Source organism: Temnothorax nylanderi, unplaced genomic scaffold (assembly GCF_030848795.1).
Source record: "Temnothorax nylanderi isolate EJ_2023f unplaced genomic scaffold, tnyl_v1.0 TNYL_tig0280_pilon, whole genome shotgun sequence".
Taxonomy (NCBI): domain Eukaryota; kingdom Metazoa; phylum Arthropoda; class Insecta; order Hymenoptera; family Formicidae; genus Temnothorax; species Temnothorax nylanderi.
Genome location: NW_027249342.1, coordinates 116,264 through 139,365, shown reverse-complemented (window position 1 = coordinate 139,365; position 23,102 = coordinate 116,264). Strand labels below are relative to the sequence as shown.

General features: G+C 37.5%; 2 protein-coding genes and 1 long non-coding RNA gene across 9 annotated transcripts; 1 reads left to right on the top strand and 2 right to left on the bottom strand.

Annotated features, from left to right (window-relative positions):
- Window positions 1–6,700: 6,700 nt before the first annotated feature.
- Window positions 6,701–7,747, bottom strand: LOC139780474 (uncharacterized). Its single transcript, XR_011720252.1, has 2 exons — window positions 7,291–7,747; window positions 6,701–7,221 (listed from the first exon to the last, which is right to left on the bottom strand). It is a non-coding gene; the product is annotated as an uncharacterized lncRNA (long non-coding RNA).
- A 5,458-nt stretch (window positions 7,748–13,205) lies between these two features.
- LOC139780462 (brefeldin A-inhibited guanine nucleotide-exchange protein 2-like) lies at window positions 13,206–18,442 on the top strand. 2 transcript variants are annotated; one of them, XM_071719079.1, is made up of 10 exons: window positions 13,206–13,388; window positions 13,779–14,004; window positions 14,148–14,259; window positions 14,347–14,520; window positions 14,912–16,244; window positions 16,490–16,721; window positions 16,832–17,088; window positions 17,191–17,402; window positions 17,483–17,868; window positions 17,938–18,442. In XM_071719079.1, the coding sequence occupies exon 5, from the start codon at window positions 15,367–15,369 to the stop codon at window positions 16,225–16,227; it is 861 nt and encodes a 286-aa protein (XP_071575180.1). In that variant the 5' UTR covers window positions 13,206–13,388; window positions 13,779–14,004; window positions 14,148–14,259; window positions 14,347–14,520; window positions 14,912–15,366; the 3' UTR covers window positions 16,228–16,244; window positions 16,490–16,721; window positions 16,832–17,088; window positions 17,191–17,402; window positions 17,483–17,868; window positions 17,938–18,442. The 2 variants fall into 2 exon arrangements, with proteins under 2 accessions (XP_071575180.1, XP_071575181.1); XM_071719080.1 differs by lacking the exons at window positions 13,206–13,388; window positions 13,779–14,004; window positions 14,148–14,259; window positions 14,347–14,520 and adding an exon at window positions 14,543–14,659.
- LOC139780463 (uncharacterized) lies at window positions 18,299–22,315 on the bottom strand. Of its 6 annotated transcripts, none has more exons than XM_071719081.1 (7): window positions 22,253–22,315; window positions 22,023–22,137; window positions 21,726–21,936; window positions 21,571–21,641; window positions 21,219–21,381; window positions 21,009–21,095; window positions 18,299–20,492 (listed from the first exon to the last, which is right to left on the bottom strand). In XM_071719081.1, exons 5-7 carry the CDS (start codon window positions 21,310–21,312, stop codon window positions 20,293–20,295), a joined length of 381 nt encoding a protein of 126 aa, XP_071575182.1. In that variant the 5' UTR covers window positions 21,313–21,381; window positions 21,571–21,641; window positions 21,726–21,936; window positions 22,023–22,137; window positions 22,253–22,315; the 3' UTR covers window positions 18,299–20,292. The 6 variants fall into 6 exon arrangements, with proteins under 6 accessions (XP_071575182.1, XP_071575185.1, XP_071575183.1 ...); XM_071719084.1 differs by having other exon boundaries at window positions 21,726–21,865; window positions 22,115–22,184; window positions 22,253–22,267; XM_071719082.1 differs by having other exon boundaries at window positions 21,726–21,865; window positions 22,115–22,283.
- Window positions 22,316–23,102: the final 787 nt, after the last annotated feature.

Sequence of the window (23,102 nt, the reverse complement as noted above, 5' to 3'; positions counted from 1 at the left end):
CAGCAACATAAATCCTGATATTTTGCGGCATCAAATATTTATCCATTATCTCCTTGATCAAGTCCGGTCGCCACTCAGTGAACTCATGTTGCGTCCAAATAATTTCGTCCAAGGGACATGTTTGCAGCGCTTGGCTGTAGAAATCATATCGATAGGAGGCGCAACTTTTCGGTATAACGAAGATCAATATTCGCCATATCTTTACATTCTTGCAAATGTAAAATTGCGTTACTTCATATGATACACCATGTTAAAATGCAAGATGTCTGGTAAATTGCGATACTATCATTTGCCAGACATTCTACGTTAGATTATATTTTATTTCATCAATTACATTGTAGATCCATTTTTTCGGGCCTTCTAACTTCAGCATATTGATGTATTGATACATATACGTGTGTGTGTGTGTGTGTGTGTGTGTGTGTGTGTGTGTGTGTGTGTGGTGTGTGTGTGTGTGTGTGTGTGTGTGTGTGTGTGTGTGTGTGTGTGTGTGTGTGTGTGTGTGTGTGTGTGTGTACGTTATATGTATTAATATACATAATTATATTTGAAAAGAACTGACTATATAAGATATAATATTCGTATAAAGCATCAGGACTAATAGAATATAGAAAAGTATATTATATTACTGAAGACCGGTATTATTGCTACATTTCAGGTAAAGGAAATGAATTGTATAATTTTATGATATACTGTACAGGAACAAAGTAGCATATAGTGCCAAAGTGTTCATCATTAAATGGATGTTTAGGCCATTCAGGAACTTCAACTTCTTTGTTTTGCACACCACAAAAGTGTTTTACTACCATTTCATCTAATAACTCTCTAAACAAAAAATTTATTTATTGATATAACATATAATAATTATATGTAACTATGTAACAGACATTATTATTAAGTCTGTTTATGGCAAAAGATTTTACTTTATTCAGAAGTCAGAAAAATAACTATACGGGATATTTTACACTGAATTACAAATTGACATTCCAAATTTTGCTCGGACCTCATTTAAAAATATTGATTATAATAATTATACACTGGATAAAAGGAATCTATAGAAAGAAATTGAAATTTTACGTAGTAATTTATGAAGACTGACATTTCTATATATTTTTCTCATTTATGTATTGATAAGACTTTGACTCCTTTTTGGAAGATAAGATAATGTGTAAATATTTAACATACTAATTAATTATAAGAGGTACATTAATTCATCATTTACCAATATTTCATTGATCATCATTCAGTACAAATAAAAAAATTCAAATATTTTGGATATAATATTTTGGAAAGTATAAAAAAACATTCACTTTGTTTTAATCATAAACAGTTATTTGTAAATTATCTCCGTACCTTTGCCAAGAATACACAGCGATATAATATTTGCAGAATAATATGTCTCATAAAACTCTAATAGCTTATTTCTAATGTTAATGTTTTTCTCCTTCGGTATTTTGTCCAATGCTCTCTATTGCCTTCGCCGAATTTTGAATACGGATGATCTGGTGTCGCAGATAATTTCTCCAATTGATTAAATCGCCACTTATCATCCATTAAATGTATCTTGTGTTCTAAATTTATATCATTTACCTCCTGATCAATCAATTTTTCCATAAAGAGTGGCGTTAAGAAAAACTGTGTAAAGTGAAAAAGCGCCTTCCAACTTATCCGGTCTTATATCGAAGTAAAACGTGGTGTAATCTAAGCCTGTCGATGAGCTGCTCGAACCGCCATTCCACTACAGATATATATTGTAATTATTTCAGTGAGAAAATTTTTTTGGTCCCAAATGTAACATACGCTCGCACAAGTGCGCTAATCCAGGTAGATCGTCTGGATGGTATTTTTAGCTAAAAATAGGGTTGCGATGTTAGACATGATGGACACGATTAAAAGATTTCTGAGGAAAAGGAAAATGGTATTGTGTACCGAAAAGACCAAGATGGTGGTGTTCAATAAAAAAGGTAGGGAAAAATTTGAAAGGTGGAAATGGAATAATAAAGAAATTGAAGAAGTTAAGCAGTTTAAATATTTGGGATTTGTGTTCAGCAGGAATGGAAAATATGTAGAACATGTAAAGGATTTATGCAGAAAAGGGAGGATTGCGGTAAATAAGGTATGGGGTTTGGGGGAAAGAATTTGCAGAAACGATTTTTGTAGAAGGTGGATGTTGTTTAAATATTTGGTTCAAAGTGTGATTTCGTATGGTGTAGAATTATGGGGATGGGAGGAAAAAAAGGAATTAGAAAAAATTATGTTGGATTACGTTAGATGGATTTTTAATTTAAAATTTTGTACACCAAGATATATGATGTCAAGGGAGTTGGGATTAAAGAAATTAAGAATAGGGTGGGGGATAAGGGCTATGAGATATGAAGAGAAAATTAGAGCGGCTGATGATAATAGATGGATTAAAATGTGCTGGATAGATAAAGAAGGAAATGATTGGAAAGATATATATGGTAGAGAAAGATCAAAATATTTTAATAGGAATGGTTGGAGTATTGTGGCTGTAGATGCTTTAAGAAGGGAGGGAAGAGATTTAGTTAAGGAAATGAGTGAAAGAGATGAAGATGTACAAAGACAAATTGAGGAAAGTAGTATTTTAAATTCTAGGTATAATAAGAAATATAAGAATTTAAGTAGAGAAATAGTTGGCCCTAAATATTTAAGGAAGGAAAATATGGATAAATATGATAAAGGCGAAATTATTAGAGCTCTGGTGAACTTAAGATGTGGTAATTTGGAGGACGCGCATATGTATTGGTTAAAAGAGGAAAGCGGTATTTGTATGTTTTGTAAACAAGGTAGGGATAACACGAATCATTATGTGTCGGAATGCGAAGCGATAAAAAATTGGTTTATAGAATTAGGTAAGAATAATAAATTAGGTAAGAATAATAAAGAAAGATTAGAGAGGCTTTGGAATGATGATATGGACATCATCAAAGAAAAGATATTGTTAAGATTATATAGAGAACGGTCAAAGTTAGAGAAAGAAGAGCGAAAAAGAAGGTTGGAATAATACATGAAGGTCAATGTGTAACAATGTGCAATAGTTATATAGTTGTAAATTAGGATAGTAGTGTATGAATGGCAGGATGAATGATTAAGGTTATTTGTAAACCAAGTCCACTTCTTGGCTATGTAGCTGAAGTTAATAAATATACATAGCCTGTAACATATTTCATCTCTAATTAAATAATCCTTGAAATTGATAATTTAGCAGTATTAATTCCTGATTATTTGCGTTATCACAAAAAAATGACCAATTATATCCAGAAGGAAATGTAAACAGTAATCATACTATAGATAGAGTAACTCAAAAGAGGAGAAGTGCATAAAAAGTGCATCAAAACATTAAATTTATGTATATGCCGAAAATACAAAGTTATTAAACAGAAATCATAAAAATCAAAAAGGAACACATGAAAAATATTAATATATTAAACTGATGAAGAAGTGATGTATCTTCAGACTTATATATATTACAATTTATAATGTATGTACAGAATGATTTTATCAGAAAGTTTTTATGAGAATTATTATAAAAACAAGTATACGTAAAATAGCGAAATAATATAATTACCGATATTAACGTCCATTGCGAAAGAACTATTGGCAGTTGTTCAATCGCTTATTAAAAGAACTTTCATTTATATTAGCGAGTTCTAAGCTCCTGTATTTTCGGTGGTCTTCTGTTTTTCCTATATCATCGTATCGATTCTCCACATCTTTATGAGTCGACATATTAGTCACACTGATGGAGCTACAGATTCGGAAATATTATTTCTAAACATAAAGGAAATACAAATACAGACTTTAAGAATGTATAAATTTGTTTACCCATTATATCTATATTATCTATACAACAACGATGCTGAAAATATATTATTCTAACTGAAGCAAAATTGTAACTTTTCAAGAATTATTTGCACAATAAACTTTTTTCGAAAAGTCTTTGAATCATAAAACATTTATAGTTACTAATAATATACAATATTAAATAAAATATTGAATAAGGATATTTTAAAATATTAGGAAAATTTATTAAGTATGTATGAATGCAACACAATATTGTAGTATAAATTCAAACTGTTACATGGATTAAGTACGGAGTTACAATATTTCTATTTTGTTAAATTGTCAAAAGAAAATGTTTTCCTTATTTAAGTCATTTTCTTATGAACAAAATTAAAATGTAAGTAGTGCATTCTCTGTTCTTCATTCATTTTCTCATTTCAATATATGGTTACATATATGACAAAAATATAAGTAGAAAAGTAACATAAAAAGGAAACAAAGGAAAACTTAACTTATTTATAAGATTACAATCAATTATATTATTAATGGAAAAAGAGTCGAATGTAATAAAGTACTATTAGAGAATAATTTCAATTAAAATGTGTAATGTTTTTCATTGCCAACGTATGCGTCTTTTCTAAAACTTAATTTGTAATAATTGTTATCTGTTTTTGGATTATCAGTTATTGGAAAACCTATCCTAACCTAACCTAACTACATGTGTCCGCATTTTAATATTTCCTTGAAAAGACACGAATTTCGTATGAGTCAAACCGTATTTATTGTAAATTCTCAACAAAAGATATAAGATAGTAGACAAGAAAAGATTATGATGTCGAAATAAGTAATATTGATACAATTAAAAATATTACGCATAAGACAGACATTGCCAATGAATATACACCTACCTATAATATAGATAATATAAAGTAAAATAATGCCCAGATATCATCAATCATCACAATACCGATAATTAGTAAACAGCGACAAATGCGAAGATATTGATACACCAGTAGTATTGAAAACAATTAACAAAGAGAACAATGTAAACTATCCCAGACACGTAAACTCGATCATGACGATCGAGCGTTTGTGCAAATAACACGTAAAGCTACGTCCGCAAATATATGCTTAGCGATAATATTGAGTTTGTTTCAGGCAACGTATTCAATATTTATTCGTATGTATTTGGCCGGAAATGAAGTCTTTTTAAAGAATCTCTATATGAAATCGTTTGTATTTCGTATGAAGACTTTTGAAGTGCAATTGAAAAGGTTTGGAGTCATTCGTTTATTGTAATTAATTATTTATTTTTACACCATGCATTTAGCCGAAATAGATAAATTAATAAAAGTTTTTATATGGAATCGTTTGTATTTTGTATGAAGAGTTATGAAGTGTGATTAAAAGGTTGTGAGTCACCCAATAATTTTAATTAAATATTTATAAACTCGGTAATTATATATAGCCGAAATATAGATTTTTAGTTATTCATGCTAAAAGAAGAAGGCGCTAGTGTTCCCGAAGGTCCGTCTGCAGTCAGAATTAATATAAACATTTTAAAAATTATTTTATACTGAAATAAATAAATATACAAGGCAAAGATGCAGAATAAAGGCCATCGCACACAAAATTGCATAGGTTGGATAAGCATAGCATAAGACCGCTGGACCAATGAGCATTTTATGTAAATTGGTAGTTATAAGCGATAGTTGCTAATTAAGTTTGTCACTCATATATTTCCATCTTGCAGAGGACCTCCGTAACGAGATCAAAGATGTACCAGCTGTGCAGGGTGAAGATGTTATCTCAAACGCCCTGCCACAGCCCAAGAGCGACTCAAATGTCATTACCGCTGAGAAGTAGGGGAGACCGGGGCTAAACCGCCAGTTTTTTTTCGGTGCCGATTTTAACAACAAAATAAATAATTTTAGTTAAATGTGGTATACCACTGTAAAGAGTGAACCTTTAGCTACAAAATTTATATAGGAAATTTTTATCTATGTTGCTTTGTTTAACCGGTATAGAGCAAAAACGACAACGGTGGAAAAATTGAAATCTAAAAAATGCCGGGGTTGAACCGCCACCCCCCCCGGGATAAATAAGTTTCAGGTTTGATCGCCCATGAAATATTAGATATCTACACTGGATTCGTGTTCAGCATGCATTACTCTTTATAATCAGCATGCATTTATAATCACGTACCTCGAGATTTGGAGAGCAAATATTATTGCAGATATTACAAAATTTCCACGCGTAGAAAATTTCACTTTTCACCACGAAAAACACGTTTGCCTCCGTAAAAATCATAACACGGCAGGTAACCTGCCGAAACTCCGTTGGTCACATGGGTACCATAAGCAGCGTTTACAATGTTAATAGCGAGTTCGCACAATATACAGGTTCTGAGATATTTGATTTGGCGGTTCAACCCCGTTGGCGGTTTAGCCCCGGTCTCCCCTACTTCTTGCCATTTGAGTTAGCATGTCAGAGCAACCGGATTGTCCATTGCGTTCCATCTTGAATTTTTTTTACAGTCGTTTATTAGGATTGCCCTGCTTTTAAATGTATTATTATTAAACTACTGATATCGATATATTATTAGTAATTTAATATTAAAGCTTGACAGAGTGACGTAAACTAATTCGCTCATAGTATTAACAAGTATTATGCGTTCAAATTCTCGAAAGATAGCTTCTTTACTATGCTCTCTCTTTATGTCGATCGATTCGGATAAAATCTCCGAAGTCTTTCTTTCTCTCGCGATATTCCTGATACATAATCCTAGAGTAAAACTGTACAAAAGCTCTACGAAAGTGGCGATATTTTTCACGGATCTGGTTCGAGTCTCGGCTCTTGGGGAAGGTGCGCATGTAGAAAGAGTACGCCAACACAGTTTATCCTGCTAAATGGTTATTAATTCTCTATAAGTTCTGTATTGTTTACACATAAATTATAGAATATCTAACGTTTCTTTTTTTTCGATGTCCTGTGAAATTGTACAATAGAGTTACAAATAAAGATAAAGCCACACTTTACGTATAATCTGATTCAGTCTTTGCTAATGTTACATAATAACGTGCGAAAGAACTAACAGTTAGACTATTTAAGAGGCTATTTAAGAATTTAATCAAGATACTGGAAGCATAAAACTGTTCAGCTAGCTTTACACAAGATATTGGTCTTCTTCTTTATGAAATCGTCAAATTATGATTATGATACAATTTCTACATTATCACCAGCATCGAATCTAATCTTATTTATCGTGATACTCTGAGAAACTGTTAATCCATTGTCTTAATAAACTCGATCGCGGCGCAGAGAACTGCGTCCACCAATATTGTTCCTCTCCCTCCAATCGATTCCCGTAAAAGCTGTCTACATATTGAACAGTCGATACAACGACGGCGGATTAGTCTGACATTAAGCACACGTTAACAATCACTCTTCTTGCTAAAATCACATTATCTCTTTTCAATCGCATACCTTGATTATGACATAGACCAGCACGGGAGTCAGATCGTTGGCAGCAGGTATGCCTCTTTCCGACGCCATGGAGAGGAGATTCATGATGGTAGTCGCGCAACAAAATATACGCTGCAACTTATCCCTAGGAGTCTTATACGCCGATATCACAGCCAATTCAGTCTGCGCCCATGACCAGGGGCATTTGTAATGATAAACCTTTGGAATGCGTAGGTCCTTGTGATTTGGAGTTACGACCTTCGCCAACTTTTTGATGTGACCGTGAAGAAGCTGGTCCCTATATACATCTCCATCTTCATTTAGGGGTGCGTTCCGATTCCCCACCTGGGTGCTGAAAATCTATAGTGCACGTGACATATACTATAGGATTTTTAGCACTCGGGTGGGAATCCGAACGTAGCCTAGATAGAGCGCATTGTGGTATACCCGTGCCATGACGGTTCTTTCCACCACGACTCTCGCCAAATCTAACTGGTGGCGCTCGCCGCTGAAAGTAAGAAGTAAGTTTAGACGTCTCTGAGTACTCCGCTAAGATCAATTGCGAGATAAATAATTATATCATTGTACATTGCCAGATCGGATCGTTGTCCTTCCCTAGTGGGCCTTCCCTAGAAAATTATCCGCGAGATCCTGTTTCTCGTCAGCTAGCGTAAGCTTTTTAAACTCTTCGTAGAAAACGCAGGAAGAAAGCCTCCTTTTTTTCCAAAATACCCTCACACAAACGGATACAAGATGATTATTGATAGCATCCCGATCGCACTTAACTCGCACGCATAATCTGGAAAATATTATTATTAAACGGTTAAACATCTTACATTTAAACATCTTACATTTACTTATACATTACATACAAAGATGATATTTATATATAAACAGTACCTATCTAAGTGAGCTAATGTCGACAGCAATCCTGACGACATCTGATTAAATATGCGATATAAGGAGATCGTTTTTGATAATCCTCTCGAAGTGATTTGAAGAGCTTTCTACATCCATCGTCATTAAATAGACGCACGCAACATAAAGTTTCATGAAGATGAGCTATTAATGCCCTATCCTGCAGGATTATAGCTTCTGCCAATTGTAGTTGTAAAAACGCAACCAGGTTCGTTTTCTTTCTGAGACCAACAATGTCTCTGTAATAAAATTTTATATGCGAATATTTGAACATTAAGTAATTAAGTAATCCATAAAAAAATCCACACTTTTTGTTTTGTACACCATGATTGAAAATAATACAATAAATACCTCTGAAGTATTCCATGGAATGTGTCCATGAAGGTCAGCAGTGCTAAGTACCATACGTAATTTTCTTTTAGCATCCGCAAAAGCATAAGAGAGTTCTACATTATTCGGATCGATTGAAAGTCTTTTCGTCTTCCACCTCTTTTGTACGGGACTGATTGCTTTCGACCAAGGCTGTATTGCTAGCTGCGCTTGGCTTTCTTCTGTATTTCGCTAATATATCATCGGTAGTATCTGAAATTAATCAAAAGAACAATTTATTACTGTCTAAAACTTGCAGGAAAACTTTTCCTTTTTTTTTTAGCATTACTTTCCGATTTATCTTCGATTCGATTCTACAAAACTATTAAAACAGAAACCGTTATATTGTAACAAAATAATATTGCTTGAAACAAAACTTTATATTGCTTGTCTCGAAAAGAACATTCTCTGTTCCAAATAATACATCTATCCTGTCATCCTCTTTCTTATAACGCACCTGATTTGGCGATGCACCTAGCTCCAGAGCTTGACGACCTTGAGCAATCTTAGAGAGATCATTGACGAGCTTCTCGAAGAGATTCGCTGCTGAGAGATCGCAATCATAGTTAACGTAGATGTCGACGACGCTCTGGGCATCCTCGTAAGCGCATGTATGACCATCCACTTGTGCTCGAAAGAGCTGCTAGAGGTCTCGAGAATGTTCATAAAGATCTCCTTGAAGAACACCTCAATCTGCATCTTGAGGTGCATCTTGAAACGGGCGAGCAACGCCAGGAACAGTGCTAACGACAGCTCGAACACTTCCGGCACCCGAAGACACGCCAGTCTTCGACAGCGCGACACACAAGTACTGTTTAATGGCGATAACAAACATCTCGTTAGAGCGCAATATTGGACCGGCATTCTGCAAGATTCCCAGAAGTAACTGAAGCGACAAGATCTTGGAACGGAGCTCGTGCGATCTTGGATCGGGAGTGCCGTCCGGCAGCGGTTTCATAGAGAGCTTGCAGAGAGCGCGAAATACCAGGACTGCATCCTTTTGCAGCACATGGGTGAATTTCGCAGTTACCATGTTGTCATTCTCAGCGGCCGCCTCGTCAACGTTGTCCTCCGGACTGCCGTTCTCCAAACTGACTTCCTCTTCCAATGGCACCACGGATTTTACTACATCATCAAGAATACTCTTGACAATAATTGTTTGAGAATCAATGTTATCATTACTAGGAGCATTCTCTGGACTTAGCTCGGCTTCAGTTTCGCCGTTTGCTATGACAGAACCCTCCTGCTGATGTTCCCCATCAAGCCTCACGTTCTCTTCCTCCGCCAGAGTCTCCATTCGCGCGAAGATCACGTTGATAATCTGCGTGAGTCGCATGGGCTGTTTGATTCACCAGGTTGCGCGACGCCAAGTAAACGTTGTAAACAGTACGAATTGTTAACAGTACCGTACCCTCGTGTACCTCCACATGCTGGCTTGTCATTACAGTCAGCAAAGCTTTAATAATCTGCAGCTGCACACCCTCATCGGTCTGTGGACCGGTGAAGCAACCGCAAATTGTCTCGACAATGCGCACAATCAGCAGCTTGTTAGGCTCCGTTGAATCAGGCACATTGCCAGTGAGATGGCCATATGCGATTAACTTCTGCAGGCAGTCCAGTGCTGTGTCATCACAATCCGCGGTGACTTGATCTGACATGCTAACTCAAATGGCAAGAAGTACTTCTCAGCGGTAATGACATTTGAGTCGCTCTGGGGCTATGGCAGGGCGTTTTGAGATAACATCTTCACCCTGCACAGCTGGTACATCTTTGATCTCGTTACGGAGGTCCTCTGCAAGATGGAAATATATGAGTGACAAACTTAATTAGCAACTATCGCTTATAGCTACAGGCTTATAGCCTGTATATTTATTTATTTCAGTATAAATAATTTTTGAAACGTTTATATTAATTCTGACTGCAGACGGACCTTCGGGAACACTAGTGCCTTCTTCTTTTAACATGAATAACTAAAAATCTATATTTCGGCTAATTACCGAGTTTATAAATATTTAATTAAAATTATCTGGGTGACTCACAAACCTTTTTAATCACACTTCATAACTCTTCATACAAAATACAAACGATTCCATATAAAAACTTTTATTAATTTATCTATTTCGGCTAAATGCATGGTGTAAAATAAATAATTAATTACAATTAAACGAATGACTCACAAACCTTTTCAATTGCACTTCAAAAATCTTCATACGAAATACAAACGATTTAATATAGAGATTCTTTAAAAAGACGTTTATTTCCGGCCAAATACATACGAATGCTCCGTAACGTCAAACATCCTCATTATCGATACAGGTCCTACCTTACTGCCTGGCATTCCCGGAAGGGGTTTACCTACATACAATTTTTGCAATATCAGTATATTTCTAATTGACAGAGTTGCTGTTACTTTTAACACATATTTGAAAAATATATTATTACCTATATAATGGTCAATTTCAATTTGCTGGAATGTCAATGTATCAACTTGTGGATTCAAGGTAGCGGAGGAGCCCTGCTCCATTTTGCAGATGTATTTTCTTGTTCAGGTCCCTGTGTGCATAAAAGAGAATTATTAATAAGTAATATAAACATATACAATTAACGTAGTATCATGAAAAACTGTTGTTAATAACTGGAAATATAATGAGGACAGAGTGAGATGAACAAGTTCAATAGTGAAATGAATGATTACCTAAATTTGGGCTTCTTCTTGGGAAAACGGTTTGTAATTTATTTACTCATGTTTTCTCGTGCACAGGAACATATATCAACAGAATCCTGATCCTAACTCTCGCTCCACCCTAGCAGAGGGAGGCTGACCCAGGAATCTGCGTGCGCAGCGAGGGCTGCGAGGGGAGTTTCCACAGCAGTAAGTATGGCGTTCTCAATTCAGCCATGAAGAAACAACTGCAAACACTCTAAAACAATAAAAACAATATATTTTAAAAACATTTTATATAAATAAATATGAATAAAAAAAAAAACAAGAAAATATATTCTTTTGGGCTTCATTTCTCTGCTGTTTTCTGCGTGAAGTTCGCGAATTGATTCAAATGCTATGAACACCAGTGCAAAACAAATTAAAGCAAACAAAGTATTCGTCGCATTCAACTTTTTCCATAATACTTTATTTGTTTATGCGGTCGCGACCATCATAACTCCACACTCTTGATTCACTCCGCATAAACAAATAAATTAATATGGACAAAGTTGAACCTCACTAATACTTTGTTTCCTTTAATTTGTTTTATTGTATGTACGTAATGGTAATTATACTAATTATTTAGTTTAGAGTTTAGGGGCCTTACCTCAAATATCGATGAAATTATGCTCAATCGACGCGTTTTTGCACGAAACGAAAGAAAAAAGTGACGCTCTGCCCCGCGACGCGAGATATTAAACGTTTTAAAGTTGACAGGAATCAGGTTACAGGTTATGAATGTTATGATTCGTGTCGTAGCAACACCATCAAACACTGAACGACACATGCGCGCGCATTCATCGAAATATCAATGTTCGACCACATGGGTTGATATTCGATGAATCGCTAGTAACCCGAGGCAGAACGTGTGACGTCATTAATCGATCTCGGGTCGATCAAATCCGCTTCAATCGAAAACGCTATTAAGGTGATCCTAAAGCCAAATTACCGACAATTGCAGGGAAGGGTCTAGCTTTGCGTAGACTGCACAGAACTTAATTTTTTTTACACAATTAAAGTATGCACGAAACACATTGCGCGAGTGTGATTTCAAGACAAAATATTTTAAAAAATTACAAATTTACATTTTCATAAAAAATCGATAAAATACTTTGCAATACCTTGTGTATATAATAATAAAATAATAAAATTATTAACACTAAATTACACATGATTACATATGAAAAGCAATTGTATTTCCATCTTTTGGCATTGTAAACTGAAGTAAATAAATGTTTCTATTCTTATATATTAATAAAAATACTAGTTTATACTTTGTTTTAAATTATGATAAAATATTCTATAAGTATACCGTCACTGGAGAAGCTCATATTAAAGACTCTTTTATATTCGCTTCTCCGTCGCGTATCGTATAAGAATATTTGAAATCATTAACAACAAAGATTAAAACGAGTGTTTTTTTCGGAATATATAGAACAGTCGATAATCAGTTTATCTTCAATTACCACCGGGCCCCCGGCCAGTCACGAAAATTTACCCAGGATTGTCTCTTTAATAGTATCTCGTCGGTGGTCTAGCTTTGCGTAGACTGCACAGAACTTAATTTTTTTTTTACACAATTGAAGTATGCACGAAAACACATTGCGCGAGTGTTGATTTCAAGATAAAAATCGATTTTTTATGAATGTATTTTTGTAATTTTTTTCGATTTTTGTCTTGAAATCAACACTCGCGCAATGTGTTTTCGTGCATACTTTAATTGTGTAAAAAAAAATTAAGTTCTGTGCAGTCTACGCAAAGCTAGACCCTTCCCTGCAATTGTCGGTAATTTGGCTTTAGGATCACCTTAATAGCGTTTTCGATTGAAGCGGATTTGATCGACCCGAGATCGATTAATGACGTCACACGTTCTGCCTCGGGTTACTAGCGATTCATCGAAATATCAACCCATGTGGTCGAACATTGATATTTCGATGAATGCGCGCGCATGTGTCGTTCAGTGTTTGATGGTGTTGCTACGACACGAATCATAACATTCATAACCTGTAACCTGATTCCTGTCAACTTTAAAACGTTTAATATCTCGCGTCGCGGGGCAGAGCGTCACTTTTTTCTTTCGTTTCGTGCAAAAACGCGTCGATTGAGCATAATTTCATCGATATTTGAGGTAAGGCCCCTAAACTCTAAACTAAATAATTAGTATAATTACCATTACGTACATACAATAAAACAAATTAAAGGAAACAAAGTATTAGTGAGGTTCAACTTTGTCCATATTAATTTATTTGTTTATGCGGAGTGAATCAAGAGTGTGGAGTTATGATGGTCGCGACCGCATAAACAAATAAAGTATTATGGAAAAAGTTGAATGCGACGAATACTTTGTTTGCTTTAATTTGTTTTGCACTGGTGTTCATAGCATTTGAATCAATTCGCGAACTTCACGCAGAAAACAGCAGAGAAATGAAGCCCAAAAGAATATATTTTCTTGTTTTTTTTTTTATTCATATTTATTTATATAAAATGTTTTTAAAATATATTGTTTTTATTGTTTTAGAGTGTTTGCAGTTGTTTCTTCATGGCTGAATTGAGAACGCCATACTTACTGCTGTGGAAACTCCCCTCGCAGCCCTCGCTGCGCACGCAGATTCCTGGGTCAGCCTCCCTCTGCTAGGGTGGAGCGAGAGTTAGGATCAGGATTCTGTTGATATATGTTCCTGTGCACGAGAAACATGAGTAAAATAAATTACAAACCGTTTTCCCAAGAAGAAGCCCAAATTTAGGTAATCATTCATTTCACTATTGAACTTGTTCATCTCACTTCTGTCCTCATTATATTTCCAGTTATTAACAACAGTTTTTCATGATACTACGTTAATTGTATATGTTTATATTACTTATTAATAATTCTCTTTTATGCACACAGGGACCTGAACAAGAAAATACATCTGCAAAATGGAGCAGGGCTCCTCCGCTACCTTTGAATCCACAAGTTGATACATTGACATTCCAGCAAATTGAAATTGACCATTATATAGGTAATAATATATTTTTCAAATATGTGTTAAAAGTAACAGCAACTCTGTCAATTAGAAATATACTGATATTGCAAAAATTGTATGTAGGTAAACCCCTTCCGGGAATGCCAGGCAGTAAGGTAGGACCTGTATCGATAATGAGGATGTTTGACGTTACGGAGCATTCGTATGTATTTGGCCGGAAATAAACGTCTTTTTAAAGAATCTCTATATTAAATCGTTTGTATTTCGTATGAAGATTTTTGAAGTGCAATTGAAAAGGTTTGTGAGTCATTCGTTTAATTGTAATTAATTATTTATTTTTACACCATGCATTTAGCCGAAATAGATAAATTAATAAAAGTTTTTATATGGAATCGTTTGTATTTTGTATGAAGAGTTATGAAGTGTGATTAAAAAGGTTTGTGAGTCACCCAGATAATTTTAATTAAATATTTATAAACTCGGTAATTAGCCGAAATATAGATTTTTAGTTATTCATGTTAAAAGAAGAAGGCACTAGTGTTCCCGAAGGTCCGTCTGCAGTCAGAATTAATATAAACGTTTCAAAAATTATTTTATACTGAAATAAATAAATATACAGGCTATAAGCCTGTAGCTATAAGCGATAGTTGCTAATTAAGTTTGTCACTCATATATTTCCATCTTGCAGAGGACCTCCGTAACGAGATCAAAGATGTACCAGCTGTGCAGGGTGAAGATGTTATCTCAAACGCCCTGCCATAGCCCCAGAGCGACTCAAATGTCATTACCGCTGAGAAGTACTTCTTGCCATTTGAGTTAGCATGTCAGATCAAGTCACCGCGGATTGTGATGACACAGCACTGGACTGCCTGCAGAAGTTAATCGCATATGGCCATCTCACTGGCAATGTGCCTGATTCAACGGAGCCTAACAAGCTGCTGATTGTGCGCATTGTCGAGACAATTTGCGGTTGCTTCACCGGTCCACAGACCGATGAGGGTGTGCAGCTGCAGATTATTAAAGCTTTGCTGACTGTAATGACAAGCCAGCATGTGGAGGTACACGAGGGTACGGTACTGTTAACAATTCGTACTGTTTACAACGTTTACTTGGCGTCGCGCAACCTGGTGAATCAAACAGCCCATGCGACTCACGCAGATTATCAACGTGATCTTCGCGCGAATGGAGACTCTGGCGGAGGAAGAGAACGTGAGGCTTGATGGGGAACATCAGCAGGAGGGTTCTGTCATAGCAAACGGCGAAACTGAAGCCGAGCTAAGTCCAGAGAATGCTCCTAGTAATGATAACATTGATTCTCAAACAATTATTGTCAAGAGTATTCTTGATGATGTAGTAAAATCCGTGGTGCCATTGGAAGAGGAAGTCAGTTTGGAGAACGGCAGTCCGGAGGACAACGGTGACGAGGCGGCCGCTGAGAATGACAACATGGTAACTGCGAAATTCACCCATGTGCTGCAAAAGGATGCAGTCCTGGTATTTCGCGCTCTCTGCAAGCTCTCTATGAAACCGCTGCCGGACGGCACTCCCGATCCAAGATCGCACGAGCTCCGTTCCAAGATCTTGTCGCTTCAGTTACTTCTGGGAATCTTGCAGAATGCCGGTCCAATATTGCGCTCTAACGAGATGTTTGTTATCGCCATTAAACAGTACTTGTGTGTCGCGCTGTCGAAGACTGGCGTGTCTTCGGTGCCGGAAGTGTTCGAGCTGTCGTTAGCACTGTTCCTGGCGTTGCTCGCCCGTTTCAAGATGCACCTCAAGATGCAGATTGAGGTGTTCTTCAAGGAGATCTTTATGAACATTCTCGAGACCTCTAGCAGCTCTTTCGAGCACAAGTGGATGGTCATACATGCGCTTACGAGGATGCCCAGAGCGTCGTCGACATCTACGTTAACTATGATTGCGATCTCTCAGCAGCGAATCTCTTCGAGAAGCTCGTCAATGATCTCTCTAAGATTGCTCAAGGTCGTCAAGCTCTGGAGCTAGGTGCATCGCCAAATCAGGTGCGTTATAAGAAAGAGGATGACAGGATAGATGTATTATTTGGAACAGAGAATGTTCTTTTCGAGACAAGCAATATAAAGTTTTGTTTCAAGCAATATTATTTTGTTACAATATAAACGGTTTCTGTTTTAATAGTTTTGTAGAATCGAATCGAAGATAAATCGGAAAGTAATGCTAAAAAAAAAAGGAAAAGTTTTCCTGCAAGTTTTAGACAGTAATAAATTGTTCTTTTGATTAATTTCAGATACTACCGATGATATATTAGCGAAATACAGAAGAAAGCCAAGCGCAGCTAGCAATACAGCCTCGGTCGAAAGCAATCAGTCCCGTACAAAAGAGGTGGAAGACGAAAGACTTTCAATCGATCCGAATAATGTAGAACTCTCTTATGCTTTTGCGGATGCTAAAAGAAAATTACGTATGGTACTTAGCACTGCTGACCTTCCATGGAACACATTCCATGGAATACTTCAGAGGTATTTATTGTATTATTTTTCAATCATGGTGTACAAAACAAAGTGTGATTTTTTTATGGATTACTTAATTACTTAATGTTCAAATATTCGCATATAAAATTTTATTACAGAGACATTGTTGGTCTCAGAAAGAAAACGAACTGGTTGCGTTTTTACAACTACAATTGGCAGAAGCTATAATCCTGCAGGATAGGGCATTAATAGCTCATCTTCATGAAACTTTATGTTGCGTGCGTCTATTTAATGACGATGGATGTAGAAAGCTCTTCAAATCACTTCGAGAGGATTATCAAAAACGATCTCCTTATATCGCATATTTAATATGATGTCGTCAGGGATTGCTGTCGACATTAGCTCACTTAGATAGGTACTGTTTATATATAAATATCATCTTTGTATGTAATGTATAAGTAAATGTAAGATGTTTAAATGTAAGATGTGTTAACCGTTTAATAATAATATTTTCCAGATTATGCGTGCGAGTTAAGTGCGATCGGGATGCTATCAATAATCATCTTGTATCCGCTTGTGTGAGGGTATTTTTGGAAAAAAAGGAGGCTTTCCTCCTGCGTTTCTGCGAAGAGTTTAAAAAACTTACGCTAGCTGAGGAGAAAGAGGATCTCGTGGATAATTTTCTAGGGAAGGTCCACGCGGAAATGGACAACGATCCGATCTGGCAATGTACATGAATATAATTATTTATCTCGCAATTGATCTTAGCGGAGTGCTCAGAGACGTCTGAACTTACTTCTTACTTTCAGCGGCGAGCGCCAACCAGTTAGATTTGGCGAGAGTCGTGGTGGAAAGAACCGTCATGGCACGGGTATACCACAATGCGCTCTATCTAAATGAAGATGGAGATGTATATAGGGACCAGCTTCTTCACGGTCACATCAAAAAGTTGGCGAAGGTCGTAACTCCAAATCACAAGGACCTACGCATTTCAAAGGTTTATCATTACGAATGCCCCTGGTCATGGGCGCAGGCTGAATTGGCTGTGATATCGGCGTATAAGACTCCTAGGGATAAGTTGCAGCTTGTATTTCGTTGCGCGACTACCATCATGAATCTCCTCTCCATGGCGTCGGAAAGAGGCATACCTGCTGCCGACGATCTGACTCCCGTGCTGGTCTATGTCATAATCAAGGTATGCGATTGAAAAGAGATAATGTGATTTTAGCAAGAAGAGTGATTGTTAACGTGTGCTTAATTTCAGACTAATCCGCCGTCGTTGTATCGACTGTTCAATATGTAGACAGCTTTTACGGGAATCGATTGGAGGGAGAGGAACAATATTGGTGGACGCAGTTCTCTGCGCCGCGATCGAGTTTATTAAGACAATGGATTAACAGTTTCTCAAGAGTATCACGATAAATAAGATTAGATTCGATGCTGGTGATAATGTAGAAATGTATCATAATCATAATTTGACGATTTCATAAAGAAGAAGCTAGCTGAACAGTTTTATGCTTCCAGTATCTTGATTAAAATTCTTAAATAGCCTCTTAAATAGTCTAACTGTTAGTTCTTTCGCACGTTATTATGTAACATTAGCAAAGACTGAATCAGATTATACGTAAAGTGTGGCTTTATCTTTATTTGTAACTCTATTGTACAATTTCACAGGACATCGAAAAAAAAGAAACGTTTAGATATTCATATATGAACACGATTCTTTCTGTTGTATCACAGCTTTAATAAAAATATGTACTTTCTAGGTATTGGTCCGAGATTATAAACTGTGAGATCTTACACTCTAAGCGCGGTATCATATCATTTCCTTCAAGAACAAAAAGAAGATGTCCAGCATAAGGATATTACGGGGATTACAAAACAGAAATGCACAGACACGTCGACGTCTCGCTGTATATTGTTTGAAAGATGCCTACTTACCACTTAGGCTGCGTTCGGGGAGCGCGCTATTAGCGCTATTGCATCGTTCTATCTTTATCGCTCATCAGGTGTAAAACAAGGATAGAATAAGCAAATAGCGCTAATAGCGCGCTTTCCGAATCCAGCCTTAGATTGTTGGACAAACTAATGTGCATTATTATCTATATGGAAATGGCAAGAGTTACAGGGGGGGGAAGGAGAAATATCCATTTCTAGCTTATTGACTCGCGGGCAACAAATCAAAACATAGAATATTTATAATAATTATAATTGCAGAGCGTTACCGCTTATGGACGCACTATGATAGAACTAACAAAGCAAGCAGTGGAGGATCGCTTTCGAGTAGAAAATGGATACAAAAACGATGCGACAGTCATATGCGGCGACACGGATTCCGTGATGATAAAGTTTGGCGTAAAATCTATAGAAGATGCAATGGAACTCCTCGGTAGAGAGGCGGCCGATTACGTGACGTCTAAATTCATCGAGCCTATAAATCTGGAGTTTGAGAAAGTGTATTTTCCGTATCTCTTAATCAACAAGAAACGTTATGCTGGCCTGTATTTTACCAAACCCGATATGGCCGTAGCCGTGATTAATGCCAACCGGTGATGTTCGTTGTAGATATGTGGGGTCCTGAGAAGGGCCGTTTGTGTTCTAATGTGGCCCTGAAAAGGGCCGTTTGGTTGCGCTTTAGTGTGGCAGACGTTCGCTCCAGATAATGCACGGTGCCGTTCGCGTACGGTGGAGCGGCTGCTGCGGTCCCCACGGGCCGGGCTTCCTCCAAGCCGGAGGTGTACCGGACGGCATGTAGGAGGCTCGGTGGTCGAGATCCGTATCCTCGGTCTGATGTCCTGAGGCTGCTGTTTCGGCGGCGGCGACGTGCGTGAAGTAGATGGCCGCGTATTCCGGCGGCGCAGTATCACGGCTTATCCAAAAGCAGAGTTCTCGTTCGGTGGCTTCCATACAGGAAGATCACTGAAGTGGAATTGCCCGCTGATGCCTTTGCTGCTGGCCTTTATATACAGTGCCTGTCGAACTTTAAACGCGAGAAAGCTCAGCCGCCTGGTGGTGAAAATCCTTGTTAGGCATTTTCTTCTCGGTGTTTTGATCGTGCGGATGGCACGTGCTCGTCGCGCGTTCGGCGTGCGTACGACCGGTTGCCGTTCCGCCGGCTCGGCTTGACGTGTATAACCGGTTGCCGTTCTGCAGGCGCGATAGATTGTGTGTGTGGTCTGTTGACCGCCACAGGACCCCCCTGGTTGTGAAAAAGCCCCGGTTAGGTGAAACTGAACCGGACAGGAGGCTTCGTTGTTCTGCCTGCCCTGGTTTGTTTGGCTCGTTCTTCCGTAGATGGCTGGATTCGGGATTTGTCCTCTTCTTCTGTCAGTGTGTATGCTGGTTTCAGTCGATCTATCGAGACGTTGATTGCCTTTCCTCTGACTCGTATTTTGAAGGTTTTTTCGCCTCTGTTGAGTACCTCGTATGGTCCGTCATACGGAGGTTGTAGAGCTCCGGTTGGTGTATCCTGTCGCAGGAAGACTTTTGGTGTAGTCTGTATGTCTTTGAAGATGAATGTGGCGTTGTGGCCGTGGCGCTTGAGTTTCGGACTTAGTTGTTCCATTGTCCGTCGTAGTCTGGTGATCAGGTCCTCCGTGTCTGCTTTGTTGGCTGTCTCTCATTCTTCCAAGAACTGCCCTGGCAGGCGGATAGGTTCCCCGAAGACTAGCTCGGCTGGTGTTGCGTCTAGGTCTTCCTTCCATGCGGCTCGGATCTCCATTAGTACTATTGGTAGTACTTCGGTCCAATCGGTTGTCTCGTGGCATTTGATGGCAGCCTTCATTTGTCGATGGAATCGTTCCACCATTCCGTTTGCTACTGGATGGTAAGCTTAAGAAGTCCCATTTATGATAAAACGAGAGAGAGAGAGAGAGAGAGAGAGAGAGAGAGAGAGAGAGAGAGAGAGAGAGAGAGAGAGAGAGAGAGAGAGAGAGAGAGAGAGAGAGAGAGAGAGAGAGAGAGAGAGAGAGAGAGAGAGAGAGAGAGAGAGAGAGAGAGAGAGAGAGAGAGAGAGAGAGAGAGAGAGAGAGAGAGAGAGAGAGAGAGAGAGGAGAGAGAGAGAGAGAGAGAGAGAGAGAGAGAGAGAGAGAGAGAGAGAGGAGAGAGAGAGAGAGAGAGAGAGAGAGAGAGAGAGAGAGAGAGAGAGAGAGAGAGAGAGAGAGAGAGAGTATTAAAGTATTCAGCGAAGGAAAGTAGACGTAGGGCTACGTCAACTACCTTTGGCTGAATAATAATGACAGTTATAGAATTCATTAGAACATACAAAAACAAAATAAAGATTTTATAGTTTCTCTAGAATTTTATCCAGTTTCTCCATTAATCTATCTGATATACCCATCTTCTCATCATGTCTCTTCTGTTTCCCTTCTGCTATTTTTCGTGCTTCTTCAACTGTCTGTACGTCTGCAATCTTACGTTTACCTGTAAATATCAATAATATAAAATATAATTTATTAGAATATTAATACGGAGCGGATAAGTATAAATTAATCTTTACAATTATCGTAAAAATATTGAATAACCAACGTAGTACTTCCAACTTACCACGTTCAGCTTTGATAGCATTACTTTTACTAATTGTTAACGTATATGTCACTTGAGACAGAGGGTCATGCAAATTGATTTGTGTATAATCCATTTTTCCAATTATATGTGTATATCAGTGTATATATAGTTTTGCTAACGCTAACGTTTCAGACTCCAAAATCTGAAACAAACGCTTGTGTTAATGCATATTGAATAATACCACTATCAAAATAAAAACAGCTTCTATATAAAACTTTTATGTCCGTTTCTACCAATGTATATTAACTTTAAAGAAGAATAGAACGATTTACAATTACACGTAGAAAACACATCCTTGTAATTCGCAATAGTGCAATATTCGTTTACTTACGATAAACGATAAACATCCAAGTATTGCAGCAAGTATCCAAGTATTGCTGTTAGGATTTAACTGTGTGAAACCTAAAAAAGAATGGAACGATGTACTATTATCACGTAGAAAACACATTCTTGTAATTCGCAATAGTGCAATATTCACTTACTTACCTATCACTAGGATGAACAATAGGCATCAGGTATAATAAAGCAACAGGCTCGTGAAGATGTTATGCCGTTTCAACGTGGATCTTATATTATCCAATTCGAATTACACAAAGATAAGAAGTTGAACTGAGATTAAAGTTAATCTACGTTAGAGAAAATGGACATTATCAGGTATTGCAGCGAGCGAAGCTGTTAGGATTTAATTGTGCGAAACCTAAAAGAATAGAACGATTTACAATAATCACGTAGAAAACACATTCTTGTAATTCGCAACAGTGCAATAATATTCACTTTACTTACCTATCACTAGGGATTAACAATAAGCATCAGGTTACAGGTAATAAAGCAACAGGCTCGTGATAACTCGTGGATTAAATCTCAGTTCAACTTACATTTTATCTTTTTCCAATTCGAACTAGAAAAAAATAAAAAGTAAATTGAACGGATGTTATTAAAGTTGATCTACGTTGGGGAAAATTGATATTAAATTTAACTGTGAAATAAGAATTAATTGAATAAAATATTCGTACGAGATACGGCTACTGTTATCCAACTAAGGGTGCGGTCACATGGACTGATATTTTCCGCGTAAAGCCCGTATCAGACTGCGGATTGGGATTGAGATTGGATTGAAATTTAATCAATCAGAATAGAGAAAACTGATTTCAAGTTTAGTAAACTTTGCTCTGATTGGTCAAATTTCAATCCAATCTCAATCCCAATCCGTAGTCTGATACGGGTATAACGCGTATCGCGTAACCAATCAGAAACGCGAATATGCATAACCGAAAATGCGAAACGCTTCTAATTGGTTACGCAATTACGCGTTACGCGGAAAATACATGCCATGTGACTCCAGCCTAACCTTTTTGTCGTAATAATACAAATGGCGAACGCTACCGTTGCTGTTCGCGGAGTTCGCAAACGCTTTCAAACGCTAACGCTACCGGTGCACTACCTCGGAAGGAAGACCGTTAGTAGCGAGCAGTTATGACGTATAACACTACCAGTAATGACGTCACGACAGCGTTTGGTAGCGCTAGAGTCCCTCTAATAAGAGTCGCGACACGTAGCAGCAACTTTTGATTGGTTCGCATTTTCGGCAAAAGCACGAGAAACAGAAAGAGAAAGAAATATAAGAGAGAAAGAGAAAGCGATATGAATGTATATCACTTGTATATCGCTTTCTCTTTCTCTCTTATTTTGCCGAAACTCAAGATGTCGCGACTCTTATTAGAGGGACTCTAGTAGTAGCGCTATCATAGGGCTTCGCGAACAGCCAGTAGCGCTAGGTAGCGCTAATAGCGTCTCCCCGAACGCACCCTAGTAGTTACGATACAGGATTTAAAATTTGCCGCTCTTTATTGTCATAATATTATG